The 26,216-nt window shown below is 34.0% G+C and overlaps 1 protein-coding gene across 1 annotated transcript in view; it reads right to left on the bottom strand.

Annotated features, from left to right (window-relative positions):
* The window catches only part of SPEF2 (sperm flagellar 2), a 74,902-nt gene that overhangs the window by 1,400 nt on the left and 47,286 nt on the right, over positions 1–26,216 (bottom strand). Inside the window, exons 26-33 of the mRNA XM_063179651.1 lie at positions 24,980–25,118; positions 23,610–23,851; positions 11,864–11,970; positions 10,620–10,802; positions 8,611–8,703; positions 7,802–7,975; positions 4,475–4,663; positions 4,093–4,215 (exon numbers count right to left, since the gene is read on the bottom strand). Coding sequence (XP_063035721.1) covers positions 4,093–4,215; positions 4,475–4,663; positions 7,802–7,975; positions 8,611–8,703; positions 10,620–10,802; positions 11,864–11,970; positions 23,610–23,851; positions 24,980–25,118 — 1,250 coding nt within the window. The remainder of the gene's footprint in view (positions 1–4,092; positions 4,216–4,474; positions 4,664–7,801; positions 7,976–8,610; positions 8,704–10,619; positions 10,803–11,863; positions 11,971–23,609; positions 23,852–24,979; positions 25,119–26,216) is intronic.

Genomic DNA, 26,216 nt, shown 5'->3' with positions numbered 1-26,216 from the left:
AGAGGGTTGCTCTAAAATTTATCTTTGATTCTAGGAAACACTTCACTACAAGGAGGCATTTTCCAGCAAATTGAGTCAGAAAAAGTAGCTTCAATCCTGGTTAGATAAAAATAAATGTAGTACTAAACGCTGTCAAAAAATTGGAGCTAGAATGCTCCAACAGTTTTACTATGTCCGTCTTCAATGAAGGAAACTTTTTTTTCTTTAAGATGCAGGTGTATAATTTATATTTATTTAATATAAGAAACAACACCTTTTATGTACATTAAATTTTCTAAGATTATTTAGGGATGGGATACATCATCAAGAGAAGCACAACATAGGTCTCTTTTTTCAATGAGGTACTTAGACACTGAGTTAGATTTTCCTTTTCTTGCACACCGGGACATTTAAAACACCACATGAAAAAAGCTTCTCAAGTTTCATAAGTATTACAGTTACAGCTTATGACTAAACAGTGATTCAGCAGTAGTTTTTTTTTTCTCAAAACCTTGATACATGGTCCTGTTCATAAGATGTATTTAATATAATCTGTATGAACTCTGCCTATGACAAGAAGCTCTTTTACTTTGTGAAATGATACATGGAGTTCTGAATGTTTGTTGTGTAATATTAAATGGCTGCTGTGGCTATAAACAGGTTTTGTAATATTTCTTCAATGTACTAATAAACTTTTTTTTCAAAAAGCAATGTTAACTATAGATTAATAGAAATCCTACTTCAGTGGAACTCCTATCTGAAAGAATATCTGGATTATGTTGCTGAAATGATTAGCAGAATGAACAATATTAACAGCAGTAACCATATGACAAACAATTTAGATGGAACAAGCATAATGCAAGAGCCTGCTAAATGTATTCAAAACATAAACACATAGAAATATGATGTGACAGCCCTATCTTCAAAAACAGAGCTTTTTTAAAAAGGGCTATTCAGGATTTGAAAGCAGAATAAGAAATACAATGCAATTTATCCAATGCATAATATTTTTGATATTAATAAACTGAATGCTAATTATCAAACTACCTTATCTTCACTAATTATAAGAATATAGTTTACTCAAAGTAATAAATACTGCATTAAGCATTAAGAATTATAGAAGTAGAATATATCCCAGACTCCTTCTTTAAATTTATCACAATCAAAATTCAGAATTACTAAAATATGTGGTTGCTTCTGTATTGCCATATCTGTGACAGTCTCAGGACAGATGGTAAAATTTGTAACAATAAATAATGAGGTCTAAAGAAAACCCCTAACTGACCAAATTGAGTAGATGAACACATGCAGTGCAAAAAGCAGATTGCTTGCTTCTCCCATTTGAATCAGCTGGTCTAATAAAAATCTTCTCTCATTTATTATTAAATTTATTTAAAGAAAATTTAATTGAGTGTGTAATGAAGTTCCTTCATAAACATACATAGATAAGTGTCATCTGCCTATTCTCATGGAATAAATTTTATCTGATAAGTGAAAAAAATGTGTTGATAATGGCAAACTTGAAAGTTCTAGTTAGGACCAGAAAACCCTGTAATCAGATCAGAAAAGACAAGATGAAAAAGTAATAGAATTTCTGGGCATGTTAATTTGTAGACATTTGTACTAAGGCTGATAGAAAGGTCAATATCCTGTAGGATGCTGCCAGCCCACTAGCAGAGAAAACAAAATCCCTGCAAAAGACAATACATTTCACATGGAAAAAAATTTTTTTTGAGATATGACAGACAATAATGGTTGAAATTAAGCAGGTCATCAAGATCCAAAAGAATCATCAGGTATTCTAACTTAAATTTGAAAAAATGTAAGCTAGATATTCCCTTTATAGTTTTCAGCAAAACATTTTACTTTCTGCTGTTCATGACTGCATTAGTACAAACATTTTAACTTCTAGAAACCACACCCTGACTTGCTATATTTATCTTGTACAAGATCTCAAAATAACAGCACTGTGGTTGACTTTCATTTTTATAGACATCTCTGAGGAAAATTTCTGCAAAAATAATTGATGCTAAAAATACTGTCTTGGAAAGAAAAAAGTTCACCTGTTCCCCAAATAGGGAACCGATACAGGAAAAATCTTCCTGGAGTCTATGTAATAGACCAGAATTGCAACACACTTAAAAGAGTGGCCCCTGGGTCTCTATGCCTGTTTGCTGGTGAATATAAAAGTTTTTTGGTAAACCTGAGTGTTGATTTCATGCATAAAACAAAAGTCTGTATTTAGCAGTACAGTCAAGGAATGAAATAGTTTGGGTTTAGGTACAGAAACCAAGGAGTACTATATTTGAGATACAGTATAAGTCTTTTCAAGAGGAAATTTTAAGTACTACAAATGATAACTGAAGCTCTGCATCACCTAAATATTGAGTCAGGAGATACAAGAATCAGCAGGATCTGCCAAATAAATGGAAAAATGTCTAATTTAAATGGAGTGATACCAATATATAAACAAGACGTGGGGCTAGAATATGTCACTGAAAGCCTCAGTTACTGCCAAGATTCATATGCACTATCCTGCAGCTTTTCTCATAGACTGACAATTTTTATACCTGAATTGCCCTGAATATATCCCATATATCTACCAGCCAGAAATAACACAGGTAATTGATGGTAGCTAATACAATTTAAGCATGCTCTCCAATCTACTCTTTAAGCTATCTAACAAAGTACCCCCTAAAAATGGTAAAGAAAAATCAGAAATTTTAATAGAGAATAAATATTGTGCATTTGATTTTCAGATATTAGCCAATGTGAAAATGTTTTAACCAAGAGTCTCTGTAAATTGCCTAGCATATAGATATGGCTTTAACTCAGTTTACTCCCTTGTTAAGTTTTACTTTAGGTTTCATTGCATTTGGTCTTCATGAAGAAGCTGCATTATATTAAATTCTACAAAGTCAGTGAGTGTTTGTGTAAACAACAGTTCTTGAGGTGGAGCGCATCTAGAGAGCTGGTTTAAAAAATGCTTTTGTCTACAAGAAATTCAGTGAGGTTGGAAAAACAAATCAAATTAGAAAATGCAGTATTCAATTAAATAAAAAGAATAGTCAGGAAGAAAGAATGGGGAAGAGAAGGGAGGAATGACCTAACATTGCATGGCATCTGTCCTCCCAAATAGGCTGAGACATCAACATAGGAAGGATGGACACGCATGGATAGTTATAATCTTCAATTTTATTGTCTTGTCTTTGTCTTACATTTTCTATCACTTTCTACACTAGCAAATGGATTTTTAACCCTCACTTTTACTGAATAAATATATTATTTTATTCTTATATTTTATCTTTTACTTACAATGATTATGAGTGATTCAATAAATGCTGGGCAATTCACATCCCACAAGTGAGGAATATAATTAAGAAATAGCAAGTTAATCCTAAGCTATCGGGTATCTTATTCAGATTTACATTTTGTGGGACATTACGGGGGTGATCATCTAAAACTTGTGAAGACTGTTTATTGACTGTTTATTGTCCCATTCGATGTGGGACATGCACAAGCAAGCATCCTCTCATCTTCTCATGCTGTTTTCTTACATCCTGTGTATTGAGTATTTTTGCCATAGTTTGATACCTTAAACAGGGTGATTCTGGCCAAAACTTGCCTTTTGTGCAACTGTTTTAATGCATGTTTAAACATAGGTGCAGGCAGCAGGGAAGCTCTAGACAATGGCAGGGAAGAACACTTGGACCTGTACTGCCTCTGCATGCCTTTTTCTGTTGCCTGGTTGGCCTGGGGTGGAATGGGATCTACCACATATATCTCCTACAGTGTCCTGCAGTATGATCCTGCAGGGAGGATAATTCAACCAGACTCCTTTCTATGGATGAGGAGAAAAGCAAAGCCTCATCAGGCAGTTCCAAGCCAGCAAGACTTGCACAATAAACAGGTCTGAAGGCGGCCCAGTCTTTGATGGATGGAATTTTCACAGAAAACAAAAAACCTGATCTACCCTACAGCTGCTGGGCTGTATAGCTGCTCTACATTGCAAATTGGCAGTATATACATAAATTACATGTACATTTCTGGGACAATGCAAATTTAAGCAAGTGTGCTTTACAAACCTCTTTGGTCCCAGACAGGAATACTTACAGGAAGTTTGTACTCTTGGCATGTGTCAATCAAATCTTCCATGAAAGGATGCTTCAAAAGGAGTTCAAATGCAATGGGTGTCAGATCTTCAGCACCTAATTCTTGGTACACCTTGACGAAATACTTTAAGTAAAAATAATCTGTGGTCAATTTACTGTTAAAAAAAGAAAAAGAAAAAGAAAAAGAAAAAGAAAAAGAAAAAGAAAAAGAAAAAGAAAAAGAAAAAGAAAAAGAAAAAGAAAAAGAAAAAGAAAAAGAAAAAGAAAAAGAAAAAGAAAAAGAAAAAATGAAAAAAAGAAAAAAATGGAAAAGCAAAGATCACAGCATATTTTTTTAACATATGATGCAAGCTACACAATCATTCATTAATCAATCTGCCTACCTTATCATAGCTGCCTGCCTTCTCCAGACAGCTAAATCTATTATAATCTTCATCTTTACTTCTTCCAGTATGAAACACTTTGAGTAGAGATGCCACTGAAATAATTTCTTCACCTGTGTAATTCAAGACTTCCTTTTCATCCTCGATTAAAGTCTTTTCATTTGACATTATGTTGGGGCTTGAAGAATCCTAAAAATTTAGGCACAGGTATCATACTTGGGGATAAACAGTCTGTCAGTAGAGGGTCTGTTTCAGTTAAACAACCATTAAGAACCAATGGATTACAATTCCAAACTTCAGTTCTTACAAAACAAAAGTCATCAACTCACACAAAATTATCTACTGCACCATAGGATGGAGGAATAAATCCTGGCAGTCCAGAAATATCCATATTGTTGGCATTACCAGAAATTTAATAGACAGCTTTTTCCAGGAATGTGGCCAACATTGCACAGAAAAACTAGCATTTCTCGGAGCAACAAAACATAAAAATATTTCATAGTTACAGACTACAATACCAAGAAATTTGTGTTTACTTAAGGAGTAAACTTGGTCATTCTGGATGTTCACATGAAAAAAAAGCCAGTATGAATTTTCTAGTCCAAATATAGTCACTGCAAGAACACTGCTTTGGCCAGCAGTTAACCCGCTCTCCACAGAAATACGTATTTTCTAGTTTATGCAGAAAAATTAAGTTTATTTTAAGCAAGCAATCAGGTAATTTTAGAGTTAGTCAAAGAGAAAAACACCCTCAAAACTAAACAAAAAAAACCTGCTGGGGAGATTTTTGAACACAAAGATGAGAAAGGACCATACATAGGTGAACAGTGCTTTGACTAGATTACGTCACAATGTAGACTAACCAGTAGCAACAGAAAATTGCATTTAATTGAACAAACTATTTCTTTCCTCATTAGGAGGGAGAGACTGCTGAGGTTCAGTCACACCTGTGCTAGTGCCTTGGGCCTTAATACATTTCATTTTGTGCACAGGAGAAGTAGAGTCATTTGCAGTCTTTTCAACACACAGTAACCAAGATTACAGAAATATCAGCACTGAAGGTTTTTGGTCTGTCTTTGCATTGCTTACACTGAGCTGTGAGACCTATACAACCAATAATAACATTCTTTAGACTTAAAATGAAATTTGTAAAAGAAGTCTCAAGAATATGTTAGTCTGAGCTTCTCTTAACAACATGAAGGCTTCAGATGTATTTCTGCAGGCAGATACCAATGAGATGATGTTACAATTACCAGCACAGAACAAGAAAAAGAGGCAAATTAGGTGAAGTTCCGTAAGTGGATATGTATGAACCAGCTATCTAAGGTGTAAAACTTCTTAGAGATGAGCCAGATAGCTCTTTATATTCACTGATGAATGTTCTACTGATAATATTTACAAAATTTCCTGTACCTGCAGTGAGAACTGGGATACTTAGATCACATGTAAACAGCCACAGGGAAAGATTTAGGTTCTTAATTTGATGCTGAGACCCCTTTGGATGTCTTCAGGACCCTGTGTATTTGATGGAGCTTGGCTCAAACCTGACACAATATCAATGCACCATTTCCTTTTTGCCCCCTTGTGTTTGTGGAATAACCTTCATGAAATACTGGCTCTACTAAAGTCTATAGAGAAAACTCCTTTACTTCAGTGGTATGGGATTTCTTTTGTTGCCTTCTGTCCATATTCAACATTATCACTTAAGTGCATAGGCATGGAACACAAGGCATAACAAAAAATATTTTAAAAATGAAAATATTAAGAAAGAAAATATTAAAATGATGTTTTAAAATCAATCCACTGTTCTGTACACCAGCTTAGACAACTATAAAGTCAAAGAGAATCCATAAAAGCAAGATTCATTTAACATCTAATTCTTGGATATTCCTAGATTTCTGAGGGACTCTCCAAGGTGAATTAGGCACACAATCTGTCTGTTTAATACACTGTGGGACATACATCAGACAGAGCTCAGATTCACAGAGACAATGCCTTGAGTGAGAAAGCAGGCGTGAGGCAATGCTCAGGTTAGATGGGACATCACTTTCTCCTCAGAGATCCAGTTAATTCTGGGCTGAAGGCAAACACTCCCCTTCACTTGTGACTCGCATCCCCCGGAAGTTGTTGACACAGAGATGATAATGCCAGTCTCTTACTTACATACTACCAAACTCCAACCAAACAGATGAAACGAAGCAGAAAACGGCAAAGAAGAGAACAGGTTGTGTAGCTTTATATCCAATGAGATGACAGCTAGAACTTTTCACCAAAACAGAGGAAATTAATATCTAATTGGGAGCATCCTGTGCTCGCCTTCTTCCTATGAAATGTGGAAAGTCTTACTGTCTTATTGTCTCATTCAGTCACTCCAGTGTACAAAAACTCTGTTGTGCTAAACAAAACACAGGGAAGTATAGTAACTTCTGTCATTTAAATCACAAAATGCTATTTTGCAAATGTATATTATTACCCTGTGTAGTAAAGTGATGCCTTTTCTATGCTCTTTCTAGAGATCTCAATTTTACTTTAAGTTCTGGGCAATTGCTGGAGTCACTGTGGTTGCAACAGGGCAATGAATAATTTTATTATCTTGAGCAGCAATCTCTTTCCAAGATGTGTACAGATAAATAATTTATGTCTCAAAAAATTACTTATACTTCAATAAATATAAGTATTCACTAAACAGTAACTGATGTATGCAGTGGACTAATTCCAGTTTTAAGACTTTAATAATAAAAACATACTACAGAAATACGAATAATGTTCAAATGATGAGTTTCGTTTGAATTAACAATGCATTCATCATGTCTGAAAAAGTAATTTTAAAATTATTTTGTATGAAACAAATTATTATTAAACCTTCTGGTTTACAGATAAACCTAAACACTTGTAAATAACATAACAAAAATGTGTCTGAATACCCCAAAGAAACGTAGTGGAAAATAAAGTAAGACCAACAATAATAAAGTAAGTGGAAAATAAAGTAAGACCAGGTCTTACATCATGACATAACATTACTGTGAGTCATACTGCTGTTTAATTCCAAGGGACTGATGGCTGGTCAATTAAGCAAAATAATTACTTCCATTCATATGCACAAGGAGTAATCACCAGTAAGTATCTTAAACTTTCATTAATGGCAAGCAAATTTCCAAACTTTTGAAAGAATCCTTCTGAGTATTATTACCAATGCAATGTTCCTATTCAGTGAGACTACTTATAAGAACTGGAGTTACCCAGGATAAGCAAATATAGAGAAATCTGGGCAATTTATAAATTGAAAGTACTACTACTATTCTCTAGTATTTTTCTGTGATATTTTACCACACACGGAAGGGAAGCTTTCCTTTTTCTGTGAATATATGCTCCAGTAACAATGCTTAGTGCTCTGTATACACCTTCAACTGGATCAGAGTGGGAGGCGAAATAAAGCAGCATCTCAATATAGTCCAGCAGAGCAGGGTCTTTTTTGGTATCCGCAAATAAATAGAAGAAAAACTATAAAAGGGCAAAAATAAGCAAATTAATTTCTGTAAGTGGATTTAAATGAAATACAAATCAAGAACTAGAGAAAAGCATGTAGAGAAAAGCATGAAATACAGTAATAATACAGTACTGCTAATAAGAGCTACTATACTTAAGAGCATGTTGAGACTGTGCAAATCAAGGCTGTGATAAATCATAAATGTGTGTTAAGTAATTCAAGGAAATAGAAATTGAGTTTCGCAGAAAAGATAGAAATTAATACAACCTTGTATCATGACAAATATGTTCAAAGCATTTTTTATATTCAGATTATTATTAGCCCCCTCTTTCATGGAAAAATCTACGTGCTCAGATGCAGTGATCATTTGCCTCCCATTCTTTACAAAGCTGGTTGCTGTGTAGCAAAATTAATGTCATTCAAAAAAGAATAGGAGTAATTAAGTCTTTCTGAGCAGACTATGATTTAGAATGCTCAGGGCTGACTCTTGGATTCCTCTCTACATTATTGTGAAGCACCACTTGACCTGAAAAAAAAAAATCAAAAAAAATGCAGCACTTATTGAAAAAAAGAGACCCAAAAAATTCTAAAATGAGACCTATCATGTTTGAATAGTGATTTTTTTCAAAATATCTATGTTTTCAGTTACCTCTGTGAGGTGTTTTAGCCTTTCTGAAGACTCAGGTTCTTCACAACTTTCTGTTATGCTTAGATCTTCGTTTCCATTAAACCATAAGCCCACCTGATTTAATAAATAAATAAATACGTTTGTTTATTTTCACACACTGAAATAAGGTAGTCTTTATACTCTAGCTGTTCAACACACAGGTTACTAAGAGCCTAATTTCTGGACTTAATCAAACTGAATTTGTTATTCATATACAATGATGACAATAATTATAATTTGTTGTTTGTATGTTGTAACAGATATTTGAGAAGTTACTGAAAATCAAATAGGATAGAAGTGAACATATGCTTTTGAAAAAAGTGAAAATTAACTAAGTAGTTGTAAATCTATGCTGCTGAAGAAGCATAATATGATATGGAGTTTCTATGCATACTCTGATTTCTTCCTTTGAGGATATCCTTTGCTAATCCCTACAGCTTTTGTCCAGACTTTACTTTTAGAAGAAAATGTCCATACAATTCAGTATGATGAAGGATGGAGCCACGGCTCTCCCCATGCTTGCCTGCTCCCAACAAGATGACCAAGATCCTAGAGAGACAGAGCTACAACTGTAAATTAAAAGTGCTCAGAACCAATTCTGTAGTACTAGACTCTAGACAGAGGAAGAATCAGCTAGATCTGGATAGGTATGAACAAACTTCCAACAGAAAAATTCACCTGTGTGAAACCACACCAGGCTGTACAAACAACATCACAGCAGGGACAACCCACCACCATTACCTGGAGATGGGCCCCAGCACTGTGGAGTTTACCAGTGTAGGTGCAAAGAGAGAGGACAGGTGAAGCAGCTCAAATTCCCAGTGGAAGGTTATTCAAACCAGCTGTTTACTGCATATTTACTACCTTGTGATACTGAAGTGATTAAATTAAGTGCTTGGTTAATATTATACTTGAAATAGGATCCTATGATAAAAATGTACATTCTCAGTCTGCATGTCTTGTAACTGCTAGCTTATTTGCAAACTCTTCAGTAAAACTTACAACAATAGAAAAAATAAATGCCTATAGACTTGTATTTTTTGTGGGTTTCCTGGCCTTGCAGAGTTTGTTTCTTAGAAAGTCTGTGGTGGGAAGGGATTGGCAGGTGCTCCTGGAAGTTTTAAATTAATTAAAGGAAGTCTGAAAACTACAGGCCTCTGGACTAACACAGCCTTTATTTAGTCTTTTTTAAAAACTAATGCTAGGTGAGTGGAGAACAAATTACAATAAAGTTTCTATGAAATTTGTTCAGAAGTGTTGGAAAATTATATTTAATGTCAAACAAAACCAGAAACTGGCAAAACTGGAATATCTACACACATCTATATGTGTATATATATGATACTTACAGCTAGTATAGCCAAGAGAGTGAACCAGCAGTAAAATGAAAAGTAAAAGTAAGTGAAAATTAGCAGAATTTTGCTGAAGAAACAAAAATGTATTTATACTACTCTTTCTGAAAAACCTTGTTGAACTATGTCATAATTCAAACAGAAGTTGTCTTCAGAAAAATGATCAAAGAATTTTATAATTTTCCATGTATTCAAGGCTTGAAGAATGATCTTGAGAAAATTAATTATTGGAAAAAATCTAGAAACATTAAATTAAAATGCAGCTGGTGAGATGAAACTGAAATCCTTACTTTTGCTTGGAGCAAATTATCTTATTCTGTGTCAAGTTAATAGTCATCAAAGTGCACAAAGAATGGTTTCTTTAAAACAGAAAGGATTTTCACTTGAGATTAATTCATGGTAAAAGTAGGAAAATCAAGTTTAAAGTATGTTTAATTAGCCTGATTTGTGGAACTATGGACAAGATACATATTAGGCCATCAAGTTCCTGAAAACACTTTTCACTACAAAGCTCCCTCAGACCAAAAGCATTTAAAATTCAGACTGAGTTTCTCAAGGCGAGTAAGCCAAACAACATATCATTCAATTCAGGGAGTTTACCAAAATAAATTTTGATTGAAAAATTAAAAGGCTGATAACCTGTAAATAGTGTTCCTGTGTAACGAAGCCTGATCCAGTGACATCAAGAGACTTGAAGCCATGCAGTGTTTGGAGGAGCTGTGTCACAGACGGCACTGGCCAAGGCTGCGCTGCTGCCAGCAAGAATCTGCGCCAGTCGGTGAGATGTGAGTTCACCGTGAATTCACATGCCAGTTTTTCTAACTACAAAACCAAAACAGCAAATATTGTCCAATGTGTACATAAACAGTCTTTCGATATCCTATGTATCCTTAGGTACTTCCTGGACAGGATGAACAAGGTTCTGCAGTGAGTTTTAACAAAACAAAATAGGCCACAGGCCACTGTGTGCTGACTGCCATGTGCAGTGGATATTGCTCTAAATAAACACTCTGAGTGCCCAAATAGGCATTTATTTGGGCTTGAGAATTTCCTTTTTTAAGTAAGCTCATGCTTCCACGATAAATTTTAAAGTTTCATTTAAAACTGGTCCTTTTAAGGAAAGAAAATTCTATTATTTAAATAAAGGTAAGATTTATTAACACTAAAAGTTCTCAAAGAATACAGAACATGGGATACATGCCCATTTGGTCTATTAATAGAGAATATTTGACTGATAGCTTTCTTTGGATAATTAATTTCCTGTGCTGAGATTAGGTTTTATACATGTAACATGACAGATGTGCTTAGTTTTCACTTAAATTACTGGAACTATACCACTTTACATTAAAATGTTTTACTCATGCACTTCATCTGTGTAAAGAATATATTAATAAGTGATGAAATCATGTGAAATCCAATTAAAATCTTAATGTGAATCATGGTTTGCTGTGAGAAATAGTTACTAAAATATGCTAACACAAGTAAATATTTTCAATCTGTAGGTTTACCTACATCTGATTGAATCTGAAAGAGAAATTAATTCAGTATGGAGCATTTGAAAGTTTTCATGTTTCCTAATCAGAAAACCTTGGATGGTGTCTTAAGAACTGATATAACTTGCAAATTGTAAATAAATACAGTGCTGACAAAATGTCTGGCACTGTGACTTCCACAATCCTTCCCTAGTGAAGGATTTTAAAGAAAATTTTAAAGAAAAACTGATAATATCCTATAATATTATTATCTTCATTTTAAAGAAAAACTGATAATATCCTATAATATTATTATCTTCATTTTAAGGACAATGCTTCATACTAAGGACAATGCTGCATCTTCTACACAAACCAATACCCCAGTCGAAGAGAATATAGGGGTTCACTTACATCTGCAAATGTTAAGTTCTTCCATGCATCAGGGTAGCAATTTATTCCAAGATTCAAATTAACCAAGCCACTAACAGTTTCAATAAATACTTTCTTTAGTACAAAACCTAATAAAAATCAATATAGAAATATGTTTAGACTTTAAATAGACCTCTTCTGTTAAAAAATTTAATGGCAATATGAGAAAGTTACTTACTTTCCTATTATGCACTATTGATAATGCTAATATTTTCCAAACCAAACATAAAATCTCCTTATTTAAAATTAATCATATGTGACCCATCTAATAGCAAAACTTATAATATTTCACTGCACTGCAATTCTTCTGGTACATGTCCTGATCTGCATTAAGATCACTAATCTATCCTCACATTGTCTGCCCTGACAGTTAATGAGCATTCACAGACACCAATCTCTCAGAGTTATGTGTACTGAACACCTACCAACATTTTCTTCCACTTTGCTTTATTTTAATCAATCATAAATCCATCTTCCCTCTTTAAAGCAAACGTAAACTAGAGGATAGGGTAGAAAACATGCACTGTTGTCTGTTGAATTCTGAAACAAAATTCAACTGTTTGAAAAGCTTCTCCGAATTCACATGTGGGAGTTAGAAATAGCTCTGTTAATTTTATTTTTAAAGCAATCCTAAGAAAAAAATCAGTTAAGTGCAGCAGGAGTAGATTTTTTAAAGCAGGAATAGATTTGCTTATGAGTAAACAGAAAATTCAAATTTTGTGCTTCATGGAATCAAAGCACAAAATTATGTAAAAAAAAAAATTAAAAACAGAAATGAATCTCTTATTTCAGAAACTGACTTTGCTGGGTCACTGAGAGTTCACTGCAAAACCTCTGCAGTAACAACAAAAAATTTTAAAATAAGTTTGAAGCTATTTAAATTTTGAGAGACAAAGCCTATTTGGTCAGGTTGTGCTCAATTCCATGGCATCAAAACAGGACTTTTCAGATTACCTTTAAAAGCAAACACAATCAGTGAAATGCTGGGAAGACTTAATTATTTTTTTCCTTTTTCCAGTCAAACTTCTTGTCCATTTGAAAAGGCAAAGCTGTGCACATTCTATGGCTAAGACACTTTGTTTGAAATGAAACAGTGAAGCGTAATTAAATTTTATGAAAAAGATATGTGATAGGAATATAAATAACCTGCTTGAGTATTAATTTCATTGTGTCATTATTCAAAATCAAGTTGCCAATTTGAATGAATAGTCTGCATCTCTGTAGACCTGTTTATCTCCAATCAGGAAAACTAGGATTAATGCCCTCAGCACATCTTAATACAGCAGAGAAATCCTACATGTATATAAACTTGGAGAGAAGAAGACAAAAATAGATTTGGGTCTGTTGGGACAGAAAGAAGGAAGGGAGAAACACCTGGACTTGAAGCCTTCATATCCTCCCCCAAATTTCAGCATGAAAGCAAAAGCTGGGGAAAAAATAGTCAGACTGGTAACAGTGTTCTGATGTCTTGAAAGCTTTTGAGTTATCTGCATTGAGAAAGAACATCTTCTATAAAGATGTTTTTAGAAGAACAGCATATCATGTGCTGTTTCCTGAAGCACCTTGGATTGCTAATATAATCAATTTAGGGTAAACAGAAATTTGTTTTTTTCATGAAAAATTCAATCCTCAGGAATCAGATTATTTTCATATAGCACAATGAAGCCTGCATCACTGGACCATCATTACTGGGACACTTCCTCTAAGATTCCATAAACCAGGTAACATTTTAGTGATTCACAGGGAAAACAGGCTATGGTGCATGAGGAAGCCAGTGAACAACAAAACACATCAGGGAAAATTTTTACATTTTCTTTGCATTACCAGTGCTTTATCATAAAGAGCCCAGTGAATAATTTTTGCTAAACATTTCCCTTTCCATTTGATCACTGGCTTTCTGTCACACTATCTTATGTTTTAAACTGTTCAATTCCCACCATGATCTCCCTACATGAAAATAGAAGATGTAGTTCCTGTATGTCTTATGATTTTCTGACTTCCTGAAAAGAAAGTTAATTTTGATTTTCTTCACAGAATTCTAAAAGGATACTAATATCCTAATATCACTTTTTTGAAGCTACATGACTTCAGAAACATACACTGAAAGTATCTGAGGGACATAGAATTTCAAGAACTTGCATCAAAACTAATGTCTGAGATGGGATTAAAGGATTGCAATCTAAATCACAATTTACATAAACTATGTAATTGTTTATATTAACTATAGAATTCCTGATGTGCTGTAGGGCTATTTCTTTTACTTTACTACCTCCTCCTGAAACATCTGATAAGGGATAATTCCAAAGTTATAGTAGTTCCAAATGGACCAACTTAATTCCTCCTACTGATATATGTAGGAGAAAGGAGGGAGTCTCAGAAGGAAATCCCACATAAACATGAGGGATGAAATATGTTCATCACTGTGTTTTTAGGATCTTTGTTTAGACTTGGTGGATTTGGGTATATATTACAGAGAACAGAACTGGTTTTGAGTATCTGATTACAATACCAGACAATAGGTGATTCATCATTTAATCTCAAGGGCTATCAGTGCTCCATAATCATGGAGAGATGCTGAGAGTGGGCAGCAACACAGATGGTACCCAGAAAAGAATACTTGGTACACTGCAAGCAGTGAAAGAAAATAATGTCCCCTAGGAAGGAAAAAGGAAGACAATTCCCAGAACTGGCTTTTTCCACTTAGAAAGACTCATTTCAAAACAGGTATGCTCTTTACAAAATCCTTTTATAAGTACAAAATAAAAGAAATCAAACCTAATACGTTTCAGTTGAATAATGTAGGAGACTGAATAGAAAATTAAACATTTTTAATTAGAAGGAGCAGCAGGCATCTTGTAAAAAGAATCAGTATTCATGTAGATTTTGAAAACCTGGAGAGATGATCAGGGTCAGTAGGTAAGTTTCACCAGAAACAGATCAAAGTACTTTCTGGAAATGGACTGCACAAATTGACGCATTTATTGCAATGTACATAAAACAACTCAGCAGCAGACTGCTAGCACATTGGAGAACAAGATTAGAATTCAAAGTGAACTTTAAAAATTTGAGATAAACTCCAGAATAAAAGGACACTATCTAATAAAGATAAATGTCAAGTGCCCCACTGGGCTGACATAATGAACTGGATGTCCCAAAGGGAATCTTACTGCTAAAGTAAAATTTCTACAGAAAAGTCTCTAAGGATTATAGCAGACTACAATAATATGAGAAAGTACATGGGAAGTAATTGGAAATAATCCTTTTTTTTTTCCAGATGTTAAGGCCTCTGCTATAATACAACTTCAGAAATTCTAGATCAAGAAGGATAGATGTAAACTAAAGATTGCCCAAAAGAAAGCAGCACAAATAATCACAGGCTTAGAATATAACTCCTGAGATGTGAGGTTGAAGGAATTCCACTAGTTTCATGGATGAAGAGTATGAGAAAACATGCCCCTGCCCTGCATCGTAGAGGTGAGTTTAATGTTACAGATACAGAACCACCATTTTTTGGTTTTTCTTTCTTTCTTTTTTTTGTTTTCACCTGTTGGACATCCTTAGGACACATTTTCAAACTTTTTCTCATCTCAACATAGTTAGAAATCTCCATTTGAAAACTTTGAGGGAAAAGAACCCTCTTGGTATTATGTGATTTAAAAGAAAATTCTTGAATCCACAATTCTAATATATAACAAGCCGCATATTTAATAAGGTAATCCATGAAATATATACCCTGTTGCTTATTAGGCAAAGTACATCTAAACATTTTTTTTTTACTGCAAAATCACAAGTTCAGATATTTTATACAATGCACAGTACTGATTTCCATTTCTGACACAGATTAACTCTACTGGAGCGGACCAATATGCTTTAATGAGGCATTCCTTCAAAACCTACTCCATTTCTGACACATTATTTATACCCAGAAGAAGCATGAACATCTATGCAAAACACCAAAGAGACTGTACATACATATATGTGTGCATTTGTGTGATATAGCACAGCATAGCATACAGTACAGAGCAGAGCTGAGAGTACAGTAGGGTGTGGGGTATTGGTATTACTACATTTTAAATTATACATTTATACATTTATACATTTATACATATTATACATTTTAAATTGAAAGTAGAGTTATCTTGATTTAGCACATGATTGATTCAAAGGTGAGCGGCCTCATATTAATTTCTCCCATATTACCTGTAGTAAATCTTCATTTGCTGTTGGAGGAACCAAGAAGGGTCTTTAATGATTTCATTTTAGCTATTTTTTGATATAAATCATTGCTATTTCCTTGATGGCAGAAATATATTCTCTTGGTATGCTTTACCTTTTGAAATTACAAAGTAGAAAGGCGCATTTAGAATATGTAGAATTATGAAAGTAAATATTCTCTAAACCATACTCATTCTCAGCTCCTAGACTAAAAAAATCAAGATACAGTAATCTTATGGCAACCCTTAAAAATATTCTTACAGGGAAATAAAAAGTAGTTCAAGCTGTGAAGCGTACTAATCACATCCTGTCTGTAAGAGTACTTGTTATGGGACGACTAATTCATGCAATTAATAATCAGGAATGGGAAGATGGATCTGTTCTGCCTCTGTAGGGAAGTCTTCAGAAGGACATGCCTGAGAAAGGTCATGTTAAAGTTTATGTGGTTTGTCCATTCCATCGGGGTCTGTATAGGGAGAGCCAGATTTAGCAATAGCATGATATCTTCTAAAAATATTTTCTACTCTACCCAATGTTATAGAGTTCATGCTCTTCAACATCTGCTCAGCAGAAGCTGTATCTGGTGAAGCAGAACTGGCAGCTTCCATGCAGGTAGCCCAAGCATGAGCTTCACTACTCTGGTGTGTGTTTATAAATTCAAGTTTGAAGTCATCAGTGCCAGAACAAAAATTATGGATATTTTCCCCCAAATCCACATTATGTTTACGACATGGTACACAAAACATTATTCCTCTTTCTTCATCATATTTTAACCAGGAGTATTTTGTTAGCCATATTTTTGGAAACTGATGATTCCTCTTTGTTTTCTGACGTTCCAAATCTTTCTTCTCTTTCCCTCTGTCACCAACTTCTCTGTTGCTAGAAGAATTAGTCTTGCTTTTAAATTGCTTCAGTGCTTTTATGGCTATAATTTAAAAAGAAACAACTAAATATAAAATAATTTTTATTTGATAAAGTATCAGCTGTATCATTTATTTTTTAGTCCATTTTTATCTTGTTAATTTGGAACTAGAGTGTGACTTGAAATGAACAGCCATGAAAGAGAACAAGGAAGGCAGACCTACTCTTAAATCAATTGAACGCTACCAAGGATTCTTGTAAGAAATGGTCAGTTTTGATTTTGACTATTAGAAGTTTGTCAGAGTATGCAACCCATGAAGTGCCGCAGCATCAATGCTATTTTTGAAACAGGGAAGAGCAAAGTTATGAAGAGGAATTCAGAATGGTCCTTTAGGCAAAACATCTCCAGAAAATACTGCTGAAGTCACTTACTATAAACTTATTATAATGTCTATTCATACCTGGCATTAGCAGAAATGTTAACTTGGAGCAAGTCTGTAAATACATAATCAAAAACCTGACACAGAATGCCTAAGATGCTTAATGTAGTAGCTGACATGATCTTCTTAAAATGTGTATGCCTGCAAATGATATTATTACTGCTTTTAGAACTGTATATGCGTTCTTAATGCTCTGAGATTGTTCTGAACTTTTCCCCAGTTGTTCTGAAGATAGTCAATCTTGTGTTTTGTAGGAGCAAATCCCATAGGCTGACATTTTAAAAATTATATTTCTAGATCCCATTTATCTCCTACTTTTGGCCAGCAATTTACTGATTCTTTTAGTGTACCATTGCCATAATTATAGGTCTTCGAAAAGAAAGCAATAAATAAGCAAGAGAAAATGCATGCAGGATGGAAGCAATAAAGTGGGAAATCTATTTGTTCACTGGGAAATAACAAAAGTAACACCCTACAGATGACTTAAAATCTGACTCTCTGTCCTTACTGCACTGTGTACGTCAAGAACCAAAATTAATGAGTACATAAAACTAATCACAGAGAGCAATGCTATTTCTAGTGCTTTAAAAGGTCTTGAGAAAAAGAGTTTTTGTATGCCACTCTTTTCTACTTTAAAATAAGGAGGAAATTTATATATATATATATACTATACGATTTGTGGGAATGGATTGTTCCCATTGTTGAAAAAAGTGACAGTTTTTTCCATTCTACTCTAAGCATCCTGAAAGACCATAATATTAATATGAGAAGTAAGAAACATGCAGTTTAAATACATTTCCAATGTGAATGATTCTTGTAAAGAACCTAAAATCTGAGGTAGCAGCTGTAGTCCACATGGACAGCAAAATGAACTGTCCCAGGAGGTTTTTCTGACATGTGCCCAGGTACCATAAACAGAACTGCAAAGAAGAAGAGAAATATTCCTAACACACAGTAAAGATTAAAAAACTTAGGCAGACACAAAATCACAATGTAAGGTGAAAAAGAGGTGAAGGGTTGGAAAAATGGACCTGAAACTTGAGAAGTAAAAAGGGTATAAGGGACAAAAACATTTTAACACCTCTAGAGTGCCTCCTGCTTCTTTTTAGGCACAAGGAAACCTGTGGAAATGTGCTGGTGATTAGGGAAATAGGGATCAGAGTAGACCTGTGATCCACTATCAGGGATAATATTCCCTGTAAGATTGGCCTTCAGTGTTTCCAACATTTTTTTTAAATTGACATGGAGAAACTGGGAATATAGAAAAAGGTGGGATCTGTTGCAGTGATGCCATAGAAAGGAGGATACAAAAGGAAGCCAGCCTGTACTACATATGAAGCAATTTATGAAGCAACTTCTTCACATTAAGTTTGTTATCAAACGAAATCAAGAAGAAAACCAATGTTGGAAAAGCTACATTAGGTAGAATTATTTTTCATTAAAATATTCTTAAAAGGCAGTATCATTCCCTGATACACACAGTGACTGGCAAGCTTTCATATGTTTCAATAAACAGTGCAGAACTTCAAAAAAAGGCAAAAAAATTATTTAGTGAAGATACTATGACCACTAGTGAAACTGAAAACAGAAAAAACCCCCAAAACATTTAAAAAGGAGCATGATAAATGGCAACAGCTTAAGTTTACACTAGACCCTGTGAACCAGGACTGTGACATTTTAAATGGAACCGTTACATTTAAAGAGCAATCACTATCCCTCGGTTATTAAGGCAGATATACAAAAGAGACTATTTCTTAATGATACCCCAGTCAGCAGAGTATTTTCTATAGGCACTGTAGAAAAATATTTCCATAAAGTGATGAAGTAGTAAGTCTCCATTAAACATTCAGATTATACACTTACACAGGTAACAAAATATTAAGAGATTTTAAACTTATACTAGAGATGAAAATTATGTTACCATTTATTCCCTCATCATCAAATTTTATCAAAACATTGGAACAGATTAATATTCCCTGCTATTTTCAATGAGAAAAATGTTTCCATAGCAGTTCCTGAGTAAAGATTTGGATAATAATCCCTTGCAAATTATACACCAGACTCTGTAGAGTGAATGAGTGAAATAAACCCTGAAGGCTGAATTATATTCTTTTAACTTAAAGACTCTAAAAGGTAGTAATATGGGATACTTCTACCCTTATGTGAAAAAGAAAGGAGTCTCAAAAACATGATACTTTTCATCCAAGTTGACAGACTCATCACTCCCTACAGTCAATTTCACTTGTAAATATTTGCACAATTTGCATACTCACTAATTATTACTGGTGCTGCTATATGTCCAATCTTTGCTAACTGGCAAGAATTGGGATTTTAAACTTAGAAGCACTGAGAATTAAGGTATTTTAGTTGCTGCAGAGATGTAGTGAGGGGTGAGATCCTCTGCCGTGCTGACTGAAATCTTCAAATTATATATATATATATAGTATATATTCAAATGCACAGAAACATATACAAACATGTTAAATATGTTCCACAAATTTCTGAAATTAAATACCATACGTGACTTAGTAAGAGACATAACAGGAGATATAAATTAAACTAGTGGTAGAATTACTAAGTTTTCACCTAAAAAGAGATACTTTCTCTGTCCACAAACTTAAACTTTCATATTTTCAAGTCTCAAAAAAACACATTGAAGGTAAACAGTCTTCAAAAGATGTAAGTTAGAGATGATGAAACTATTCCTATGCTCTCGTATGGACTTCAGTCTCTATTTGCATCAAAGTCAGGCAATTACTATTCTTCAATTGTTTCTACAACAATAGTGCTTGGGGAAAGAAAGCATAATCTGTAGACATTATCCAAGGTCATCCTATAATCCTGACTCAAAAAAAAATTACATCGAAAAGGTAACATTTCAGCTGAGCTACATGCACACTTTATTATAACTGTCTGCTCCCAATCTACCAATACAGTAAAACTCAATTCACAAGTTCACAATTTGAAAACACACAGCAATGCAATATGGCCATTGGTTGTTTCTTATGCTTACATCTTAGCAGACTATTTGATAGTTTTATAAAAAAGCATTTTAAACGTTTTTGGTTATTTGATATAGAATTTTTTCAAACCAGACTGGTGTCTGTTCTATCTAATTATAGAATCACTTCCATAATTATACTGAAGGTTCATAAGGATCATGCCTGAGAAAAAGAAAAAAAATTAAAATGCTCTTGTGTTATTCAGTCATAAGATAGAGAACAAATCTGGCATAGAATCTACTTTGATCTGTTTGTATTGCAAATCATACCCAAATTGCATTCTCTGAAACAGCTTTAGAAGAAAACTGAGACATTCCATATATGTGCTAATAGAAATGAGAAGAGATGTGGTTATAGAAGATCATAGTGCTCAAGGGAATCAAAGGGGATGAGATCTAATGAATATTTTAAATTTTTTGATAAGAAAAGCATGCATTCAAAAAGACTGTAAGAGAGAAAATAGAAAAATTGAATGTTATTAGCTCCATTTAAGAGTCGTCACAGCTGTTCCTACGAAAAAGCACTCTGAAGGTAATATATTAGAGCAGTGTTAAAAACTTCATCAAAGAGTTAGTGAAACTAATTAGTGCAGATTCGTATTGACTTTGGACAACAGCACTTGGGATAATAATAAAGCAAGAAATAAACTTTTTTCTCAAATGAAAGGCTGTCAGTAGGTAGGAAGGTCCAGCACAGGCTGTTTTTATGTCCGTTGGTGCTTAGAATGGAGAATAATTTGCTTCCATGGAGAGCCAAGTGTGCAGGACAGCACAAAGTTGTCTGTGAAGAATCGGTAGTTCTTTAAAATTTTAGATTCCTAGGAAACACAAAACTGTTTCATAAGAATTCTTCCATGAATATCAAACATTTTTTAAGTATACTGCCACTCCCACTTTTAGTTTTAATTTTGGCAATTTGTTAAATATATTTTGAAAATATTTCCTTTTGACAGGTACCAAATATCTTGTGACAAACCTGTTTACATGGTAATTTCTTCTAATATAATCCCCCCTCCTTTGTTGCTCTTTGTTTGCATTTCTAAGTAAAAATATGCTTCATGTAATCTCCATGATGCTTTAGAAAAGCCTAAAAATTCCAATTTTCAGAACAACTTCAGGAAATTTATTGCTCACTACTACTTCTATTCTAGTACAAGGAGATTGGTAGGTTTATTCTATTTAGACTTGTCAAATAGCCTGTGCTCTGTGTGCTTTTTTATGTGAATTTCCACTATGAATGCTGAGAGATATGCTGGGGTAGGTAAGAATAAGAAAAAATATGATGTTTGGCAGCAAATCTAGATCTGTTTGGAGGTTCTCCAAGGCAGGGGCTTGTTTGTTGCTTTTTGGTATCTCCTTTAGAGATGCTGTTCAACAATTTCACTGCTGCTGTGCGGGGTGCTTTAGTGTTTTTCCCCCTTTCATTCAGTGAGGGACTAACTACTGAGATGTGTATTTTCTCTTGAACATTTTATTGAAAAAGGGGAGACAGAAGCCTATGAAAAATTTTCCTGATGTTTTAGGAAAGAAAGGAGTCTATAATGAAGTGAAGTGATCACCTTAGGAAACCTAGGATGTGATTTATGCAGTCTTAAAATGCGTAAGAGACGGGAGGAAGTATTTTAAAGATGACTTGCATAGCTTGTGCCTTCCATCCTAATTCAGCTATCCAAAAAAGGTAATAGTCACCAAAAGAAGATAATTACATCAGGTATGGGACCTTATTTTGAACAATAATTCTTTCCCATTGTCTCAGAGAACAAGCAACAGCATTCTTTCACAGCCTCATGACTGCTAAGGCAAAAAATTCCCTTTTTCAGATAGTCACGCAAGTAATGTTGGGTGATTTTAGGGAATATAATACAATCAAAAGGGAAATACTGTAGAATCATAAAGACTTCAATTGGTTTTTTGCTAATTATTATAAATTTACAAAGAAAATAGTTGTTCTGTCCTAAATATGTCAAGAATATTAAAGTTTGCAATAGACAATTTTTTTTGTTTTAAGTATCTTAATCATGAATGATCTAAAACCAAAAAAACCCTTTTAAGTGAAAATACCAATTAAACTGGTATCTGTGTTTCACTTCTATAGCACTGTAAATGATTACAAACATACAGATTTTTAGTTTTATGTTGTATTATATATGCATTACTATCTGCAGAAGAGGTCTCTATAGGAGATTTTGAAATGCTTACACAAATATTCCTACACTAGAGATAAGATGATATGCCTCTCTCTACAGGAAAACTGTAAAGATCTTTCTCCCTAAAGAGGTTTTATATGCAAAAGGAAATTGGAATTGCTCTATAAATATACATGAAAAGAATTTCCCAATAAAGAATTAAACTCGACTTTATTGTGCCTTTGTGGCCCTATTACACTGGAAGAGTTAGATCTTGAATTGTAAGCACTTGTTTACACATTGTATTTCACAGTCTTAGTGGTAATAATACTAACATTATAATTTTAATATGGAACATGATAATAAAACACTCTGCAAATACACATGTAACTACTTCCCATCTCAATTTAAAACTGCCTTACCTAAGTAACTTTGTAACATTTATACAGTCCCAAAAATTATTGCAAGTTTTTTAGGCTTCCTAAGACTTAAGTTCCCATAATTAGGGGGTAGACATACAAAAAATGCATGTTTAAAAATGCATGTTAAAAAAAAATTACATGTCTGAGCTAATGCTTGCAAACCACCCAGACAACAGGGACACATTGATTTGAAGAACATAATGGTTAATATTTATAATAGACTCTATATAATAGTTCCATGAAAATACTGATAATTTAAAAATTGTGTTTTAAAATAATATAGCCTGAGTTCACTGAGCTCTCAATTAGTAAAAAAAAATAAAACTTGCATATTTAAGTAAAGCAAGCATGATATACACTGTACTGAAAACCTATTACTGAGACACCTGTTAGAGGAATACTAAACATGTATTCTTGACAATAAAAACCCCTAGGAAAGCCATTAAAAGCTTTCAACTGGTCTGTTATTTCACATTTTCAATATCCCCTCACTCTGACTTTGCTTTTTTATGCAGCAGATCTTTAACTGTAGTTCAATCTTTAACAACATAGATAACTAATGTTATGTTTAGCAATACAGACAACTGACTAAGCTCCCAATTACTCTAGATTTTAAGTAGATAATCAACAGTTGTTTGGGAGTTAAAAGGAAAAATTTCTTACCTTTAGGTGCCAGCTGCAGAAACTGTGTATGAAGTGTAGTAAGTTGTGAAATAGTTAGAGTACTGCTTTCAGAGGTTTCTATGCGTTGAAATTCTGGTGGAGGATCAGGGTCAGGAATAGGGTCAGGAACCATTTTTACATCACCATTTATGAAGAAATCTGTTCCTTCTAAAGTCATTTCATATAAGATTTTGCTAGCACTCTCAATATGATGCCGTGCAACCTCTACCAGTCTTTCAACACTGAAAACATAAATGAAGACACTCATGAGTATAATACACAGTGTTAACAACATAGCTTTGAATTTTAATATGCTTATGCTTTTAAAGTTTTCCTAAAGTAAGAATTTCAAACCCTCTGTGTGGATTCTGTAACTACCAAAATCATTATGAAGTCTACTCTTCCTGTGGCTGCAAGAAATCCTTTGACTGCAGCCAGAAATTTATACAAAGTCAGATCTAAGACACAGAAGAGACCTGATGGAAAAATACAAAAGCACTTCCTAGGCTGGCATACTGGAGAGGCACAATCTCCTCCTTCGAGTGCAATGAGTACAATTTATACAGGGACAGACATCAGCTGATGTCTTTGCAGATTTGGCTTGGAGTGTCAGGTCAAAGGATATGATATTCCTTAAATACTGTGTCTTTGTTAGCACATCAGGAGAGCAAATAAAACTGGCTGGAAGGAAGCAGGTTTGCCTCTGAGCTATTGCCTGTTAAAGCCTTCACATCTTCCATTTATGCCTCTCTTCTTGGTCATGCCCTGACATGGATCAAGCAGCACTGTCCCAGCTATATTCAAAAGTTAGTAGAGGCCAGAAATACTTTGTAAAAGGCAAAGTCATTCCTTTCCTTTAGAGAGGAAAAGCCATTTAATAATACAGACATTGGTCATTCTGTGTCAGATAGTCTAAAGTGCTATAGTGATCCCAAGTACATTTTATTTACTAGGACAGAAAAAAAACTGTGAAGGAGAACTTTTTTTAATGATCCTTGAAATAATTTTGAGAAATGTAATACGTGGTGATAAGAACAAAAGATAGAGCTTTCCAGTGTGTGTAAAAAACAGGAAAGAAGCTACTGAAATGATACAGAGCTTTCTAATGAATGGAATAACTGATTGTCTGCTCAGCAATCTGCTAAACCTGTAGTCAAGAAAAATAGCATACCATGATAATTACCTTTACAGCTGCAAGCAGAACCTTTTAATCAGCCAAGAAATGAGTTAGTAGCAGTCAGGTTTCTAAGATACCACTACATGAAATTATTATTTTCTACATTTTTTCTAAATTACTTCTGTATTTACTACCTTAACCTAGGTTAAAAAAAAGACCCAAAAAAATCCTGTTTAAAATTTATACATGTTACCTTGATCTTTCCTCCAAGAAGGTGGATCCAAGCCACTTTTCCATATCTTTATAAGCCTCTTCTGCTTTAAATTTTAGATCCTCAAGAAATGCTAAAGCTTTTTCTTTTACAAGTTCTAGCCGAGATTTTGTGGCTGCCTCTGTTTAAATGGTAAAATCATAATGAATAATATTTATAAAACGTGAGGAATGTTCTCCATCTAAGCACCTAAAGTTCAGCATATTTAACTGTTTTAGCTAAAAGTACCTTGGAGGATACTTGCTGCCTGGCTAGTCACTTTTCTGTAGTACTGTTAAGGCCTGATGTAATTGTGGCTTCTGTACATGTTCTTTGAGCAGCTGCTATCAGTATGTTACAGAGGTAAGTGCATGACAATTTTTGTCTCCCTGTATTTTCAGAGGTAGGTACTGCATAGATGACTGATAAAACTGCTCTCTTACCACTAACAGAATAAAAGGCAAGGTACATTGTTGCAACTGAGAAATTAAATATTAAATCAATGTTAAAAACGTAGCAACTATACACAACTAGTGCTTTTGCTAGACTCTAGGTATCTGCATAAATGAAAACCACACGTTCCCGAAAGGTAACTGGATAACAAAGCTGGAAGCAAAACTATAATTCTCAAATACCAGCTATGTGCCTGTGCAAATAGGAAATAGAGTTCAACATGCTCAGCCAGCCTTAGGTTCTTGAGGTTTTTTTACTAAATATAGTAATGTCAAGAGAAAAAAAATACACGTTAATGAATTACTAAAATTCATGTTCATGCATGATCTTCAACGTATTACTATTCTTCTCATTTGGCAATTTTATTCTTGATCTGCTTTTGTATTAAACCATGATCAAAGATGTAGATGTACAAGCATTTGGTCCAACTGGATCTAAAGAAACCTTATGAGTTTGTGGTTTGCTCAATAACTGCTGTTTGCCCTCTATTTTTCATAATAAAATACTACGCAATAGGTAGCCCACCAAAGAGGTACCATGTGATGATGAGCTTGCCAACAGTTGCCAAATAGAAACAATAAAAGCTCGGTTCTGTCTTCTCTTTAATGACAAAACAGTCTTTCTTCTAGTCTAAACCTATCTTTAAAAAAAATTCTCAAACCATTTTCAATTTGGGACTTCTTTCTTCAAACATCTCCTTTTGGCTGAAATGAATCATTTTGTTTGAAAGTTATAGGGTAAGACAGAAAAAGAGACAGAATGCCTGAACAATATGTAAGTTTTCGAA

This window comes from Melospiza melodia, chromosome Z, assembly GCF_035770615.1.
Source record: "Melospiza melodia melodia isolate bMelMel2 chromosome Z, bMelMel2.pri, whole genome shotgun sequence".
NCBI lineage: Eukaryota > Metazoa > Chordata > Aves > Passeriformes > Passerellidae > Melospiza > Melospiza melodia.
This window is presented reverse-complemented; position numbering and strand designations above follow the sequence as displayed.